At 38.9% G+C, this 6,208-nt stretch overlaps 1 protein-coding gene across 1 annotated transcript; it reads left to right on the forward strand.

The window, feature by feature from the left end:
- Nucleotides 1-2,241: 2,241 nt before the first annotated feature.
- LOC123168041 (uncharacterized) lies at nt 2,242-5,814 on the forward strand. The gene is made up of 3 exons (XM_044585906.1): nt 2,242-2,424; nt 2,534-2,779; nt 5,658-5,814. The coding sequence occupies exons 1-3, from the start codon at nt 2,390-2,392 to the stop codon at nt 5,683-5,685; spliced, it is 309 nt and encodes a 102-aa protein (XP_044441841.1). The 5' UTR covers nt 2,242-2,389; the 3' UTR covers nt 5,686-5,814.
- The last annotated feature ends 394 nt before the right edge of the window (nt 5,815-6,208 follow it).

Consider the following 6,208-nt stretch of genomic DNA (forward strand, 5'->3'; position numbering starts at 1 on the left):
TACTGTTGTTCCTAATGATAAAAATGAACTTATTCCACAAAGAATAGTGACTGGCTATAGAATGGTAATTGATTTTAGAAAATTATATAAAGCTACTAGAAAAGATCATTATCATTTGCCTCTCATTGATCAAATGTTAGAAAGATTGTCCAAGCACACACACTTTTGTTTTCTTGATGGATATTTTCTGGTTTTTTCTCAAAATACCTATATCACAACCCGATCAAGAGAAAACCACGTTTACTTATCCTTTTGTAACTTATGCTTATAGATGTATGACTTTTGGTTTATGTAATGCACCTGCTACCTTTCAAAGATGTATGAATGTTATATTCTCTGATTTTTGTGAAAATATTATTGAGGTTTTCATGGATGGTTTTTCCATTTACGGAACTTCTTTGATCATTTCTTAAGCAACATTGATCGAGTTCTGCAGAGATGTGAACAAACTAATCTTGTCTTGAATTGGGGGAAGTGTCACTTTATGGTTAATGAAGGCATTGTCTTGGGGCATAAAATTTCTGAACGGGGTATTGAGGTGGATAAAGCTAAAGTTGATGCAGTTCAAAAAATGCCATGTCCTAAAGACATTAAAGGTATTCGTAGTTTCCTTGGTCATGCTGGTTTCTATAGGAGGTTCATTAAAGACTTCTCTAAAATTTCTAGGCCTCTTACTAATATTTTACAAAAGGATGTTCCATTTGTTTTTTATGATGATTGTGTAGAAGCCTTTGAAACACTTAAGAAAGCCTTAACTTCTGCACCTATAGTTCAACCACCTGATTGGAACTTGCCTTTTGAAATTATGTGTGATGCTACTGATTATGATGTTGGTGCTATTCTAGGACAAATAGTTGATAAGAAATTAAATATTATTCATTATGCTAGTAAAACTCTAGAGAGTGCCCAAAGAAATTATGCTACTACTGAGAAAGAATTTTTAGCAATTGTGTTTGCTTGTGATAAATTCAGATCTTACATTGTTGATTCCAAAGTAATTGTTCACACCGACAATGTTTCTATTAAATATCTTATGGAAAAGAAAGATGCTAAACCTAGACTCGTTAGGTGGGTTCTCTTGCTTCAAGAATTTAACTTGCATATTACTGATAGGAAAGGAGCTGAGAACCCCATAGCTTATAACTTGTCTAGGTTAGAAAATATTCTTAATGACCCACTACCTATTTATGATAGTTTTCCTGATGAACAATTAGATGTCATAAATGCTTGTCATAATACTCCTTCGTATGTTGACTATGCTAATTAAATTATTTCTAAATTTATACCACCTAGTTTCACATACCAACAAAAGAAAAATATTCTTCTATGACTTAAGATATTACTTTTGGGATGACCCACATCTTTATAAAGAAGGAGTAGATGGTATTATTAGACGTTGTGTACCTGAGCATGAACAGGAACAAATCCTTCGGAAGTGTCACTCTGAAGCCTATGGAAGACATCATGCGGGAGATAGAACTGCACATAAGGTATTACAATCTGGTTTTTATTGGCCTACTCTTTTCAAGGATGCCCGTAAGTTTGTCTTGTCTTGTGATGAATGTCAAAGAATATGTAATATTGGTAAGCGTCAGGAAATGCCTATGAATTATTCACTTGTTGTTGAACCTTCTGATGTTTGGGGCTTTGATTATATGAGACATTTTCCTTCCTCTAATGGGTATACACATATTTTGGTTGCTGTTGATTATGTCACTAAGTGGGTAGAAGCTATTCCAACTAGCAGTGCTGATCATAACACCTCCATTAAAATGCTTAAAGAAGTTATTTTCCCAAGTTTTGAAGTCCCTAGATATTTAATGACTGATGGTGGTTCACACTTTATTCATGGTGCTTTCCATCAAATGCTTGCTAAATATGATGTCAACCATAGAACTGCATCACCCTATAATCCTCAATCTAGTGGTCAAGTTGAACTTAGAAATAGAGAAATAAAATTAATATTACAAAAAACTGTCAATAGGTCCTGAAAGAATTGGTCTAAGAAAATTGATGATGCACTTTGGGCCTATATAAGGGAGCGGCGATTCGGTGCCCGAGCCCAACTGCTCCCGAAATCATCGGCGTCAATTCCAGGCTCGGGATCTGAACAATTCACGCTGACACATCTGACTCAAAATATAGAAAAAGGGACATACGGTGCGAAACAGTGGATCTGGCGTGGGCCCAAATCGTATGGGGTGGGACGGCTTTTGCGGGCGGGCTCTCTGGTCCGTGGACCAGAACCTCGGCATTTCAACCGAGCCACGGATCACATAAGGCATTCATTCTGGAAACCCTCGCCGCCCCTCTCTTCCTCCCCAAACATCACTATCCCCTTCATCTAGTGGCGCTCGTTCTGCACCGGCGGCAACGGGAAAAATGGATCATGCTGTTTGAGTTCCTGCTCGATGCAGTCGACAGGTTAGTTCATGCAGATCTACAAGGTTTTGAGATTTTTTTGCTAGCTGTTGTATGTGTAGAAGAAAGCTAACAAACGGGCCTTGGCGTCGGCCATTGCCGTCTTTTTCAGGTTCCCGCTGCGTGAGGAGTTCACCGGCAGTTTTGAGCACTCAGATCCAGTACCTCTAGTCTTGTTGCGGAACAGCGAAGCCGACCATGCCGTTCCTGTGGACTCCAATCCTGGGTCTGGTTGCGGTCAACAGTCGGCGGCGACGGCCAGATGGGATGGTTTTCGCCAGCGTCCGGATGCATCTCCGACTAGGTCGGCACAATCGACTGCCAGAGTCAACCGAGAAGCCCCTGGTTGGACAAAAAGGTGTGAACCCAAGCTCCCCCCGCTGTTGAACTGTAAATGTTCCCTGTGACTCTGCTTTCGTCTCCTCTGCACAAGTTTGGACAGAAATTAGTTTAATTGCGAAATCGTTATCAAAATAACCATATCAAAATAGATAGTTTAACCATTGTAGCCAGACCTTAGTTACCTTGCTTCACTGAAGTAAACTTACCATACTGAATATGTACGTTTGGAAAATACAGGTTAGTGTCTATAGCAAGGCTAGGGTGAAACGGTTTATTCTGTTTTAGAGATTCTGCTTTGGGAGGCAATATCTGAAAGTCTTTCCAGAAATACATGTTTACTTGCTCTGCTTGTCTTTCAAATGTAGAGGTATTTCACATCAACAAGATATGACCATTTTCTGTGTGTTCCTCTATAATTGCTAATTCAGAACCTCATGTATTGGAAAATTATAAAATATACGCAGTACCATTAATCGGTTGTAAATCTGGACAGCTCGGATTTAACTCTTCAGAACTTTTATTTGCTTATGTTTTTACAGAAATACAGGTCATTTCCTTGTTTCTAAATATACTGGACTATTATTTTGGAATGCTAACTGTAGTTGGGTTAGTTGATTTTAAGTGTAGCAATACATCGATTTTAACATGAAAATGAATAGCTACTTTTGTTATATCAGACATTGTTAAGGTCAAAATGACTTGTCTGGTTATTTATATTTATGATACCGGAGCCAATTATAATGAAGCTCTTAGTTAGTGTGTCATTCTGTAGATTGGAGATATGATATGATTGTATACAATGTCAGACCGTTGAAGCACTGAAAATTAGGCTGTGACAGTTTTCTCGTTTTTAGCTGACCGAGTAGCAGGTATACCAAAGTTCTTTCTCATCGCCTTTATCACTCAGATACTAACTTGAGTGCTTCCGACAGTATATGATGGTTGTTCTCAAAGGTTTAGTGCCCATGGCATTCGGAGGTACCCAGGAGCATGCAGCCTACGGTGAGTTGGTTTCCATCGGAGGGCTGAACCCTGATGTGAACAAGAAGCTGAGCGCCGACATTGCTTCCATCACTAGTAGAAAAAGGGCCTTTAGTCCCGGTTCTGAAACCGAGACTAAAGGGTCGTTACTAAAGCCTCCCCCTTTAGTCCCGGTTCTTACACGAACCGGGACTAAAGGCCCTCCACGTGGCCGCTGCCTGGAGGTCCACCTTTAGTCCCAGTTGGTAACACCAACCTAAAGGAAATTTTATGATTTTTTTGAAAGTTTTTTTTGATTTTCAAATTTCTGAATTATTTTAACCTCTAATCTCTAATCACCCCTCGTCACTACTCAATTTAACCTCTAATCTCTAATCACCCCTCATCACTACTCAATTTAACCTCTAATCTCTAATCACCCCTCATCATTCCAAATCATCTAACTTCCCGGACGGTCACCCATCCTCTCACTACTCCAGCCTTAGCACGCTTAACTTCAGGGTTCTGTTTTCCCTCGTTTCCAAGTTTGCACTTGTTGTTTTCCTGACAATAGTAAGATGTCAATCCTATTAACCCTCAGGAATTTAGCTTGAGCATGAAGTCACACATTTCACTGTTTGAGTTTGAAACTATTGTTCTAAAAAACAATAATTATTTAGTAACACTAATATTTCTTGAATAAGTAGTTTGACCATAGTTTGACCACAGTTTGATCAGATTTGACCAAAATTCAAAAAAACTGAAATAATTATTTAGTAACACTAATATTTCATGAATAATTAGTTTGACCATTGTTTGACCACAGTTTGACCAGATTTGACCAAAATTCAAAAAAACTGAAATAATTATTTAGTAACACTAATATTCTTGAATAATTATTTAGTAACACTAATACTTCTTGAATAAGTAGTTTGACCATAGTTTGACCAGATTTAACAAAAATTCAAAAAAAAAAAAAATTTGAGCGTAACTTTTTTTTCCTTTTAGAATTTGAGGATTCTAAAAATTTGCAAACAAGCCGTAGGCTGTCAAAATCGGATGCGGATTTTCGTGCTGAACATTTTGATATATTATACTTTTTTTCTGACATCGTATGCAAAAGTTATAGCCGTTTTACATTTTCCCTACACTTTTTGCAAAACATGTCCAAATTTAAGTTTTTAAATTTTCCTAACTAGTGCATGTAGTAACATAACTACATCTGAAAGGATTTTAATTTTTGAAGTTTTTATCATTTTTTTTGCTTTTTACAAAACTGAAAAGGCGATCCACAGGGGGGGAGGGGTGTAGAGTTTGAAAATGGGACCTTTAGTACCGGTTCGTGCCATGAACCGGTACTAATGCCTCAAACCCCATTAGTACCGGTTGGTGCCACGAACCGGTACTAATGGGCATCGCACCCTTTAGTCCCGGTTCGTGGCACCAACCGGGACTAAAGGTCCCATTTGAACCGGGACTAATGCCTGTACGGTGCCCTAGCCGCTCGAACCGGGACTAATGCTCGCATTAGTCCCGGTTCGTAATGCAACCGGGATTAATGCTCTTTTCTGGCCGAACCAAAGCCATGTTTTCTACTAGTGCATCCTGGAGTCAAAGTTGTCCATCCCCAAGTTCCCGCTTCTACCTCAAGTTCCAGTATTCAAAGGCAAGCAGACATTATTTGTCGTCTACTGCTCATTCGTTGGTCTTCATTAGACATCATAATGTTCTCATTGCAATTCTGTTGTTTGTTAGGTCCATCCTGCACAAGAACATGCTCAATGGTTGCATGATTTTGCATCAAGAGTAGATCATGTAAATGTCCATCTGTCATTTGAACTCGTAGTCGTCGTGTTAGCTTCCATAGTGGCTTCCTTTCTATGCTAGATGCTAATTATATGAACTCTAATTAACCTTTTTTCTTTACCATGCAGCGCTTGGACTTTGGATGGAACTGATTGACCTTTTAGACGGGTCATATGGCGTAGAGTCTTGTATGAGCTTCAGAGTTTGTAATATTCTGTCCATTGCGTATTTAAGGAGAAACTGCTGCAGTAAGACGTCTTGTCAGTTTAATGGCCAGTGTTTATGATACCCTTTGCCGGAGTCCTTGTGTGATCTAGTGGGTTTGGCTTCGGACTTGCCATGGCAAGGGAATGTCGAAACTGTTTGGTTTGATTCGTAATCATGAAGCATTTCTGGTGTCCTCTGTGTGTGTTGGCTGTTGCGTTCCAGTGATTTGCTGCATGAACTAAAATTCAGGATTTGCATTTAAGTGCACCTGCAACTGTGGAACATATAATTGGAGGACATAGGCTCTGTTTGGCCTCACGATGATCTATGATACCCTTTGTCGGCTTAGCTACTTTGATATGCAAATTTGTTTGATTGGATGTTTGTTTTCCATTAAAGAGGTTAAACACTGCAAAACATATACTCCATAAAATGGGTAGGACGATCATGGTCAAGGAACCAAATATGTCAT

The sequence above is a fragment of the Triticum aestivum genome, chromosome 7D (assembly GCF_018294505.1).
Source record: "Triticum aestivum cultivar Chinese Spring chromosome 7D, IWGSC CS RefSeq v2.1, whole genome shotgun sequence".
NCBI lineage: Eukaryota > Viridiplantae > Streptophyta > Magnoliopsida > Poales > Poaceae > Triticum > Triticum aestivum.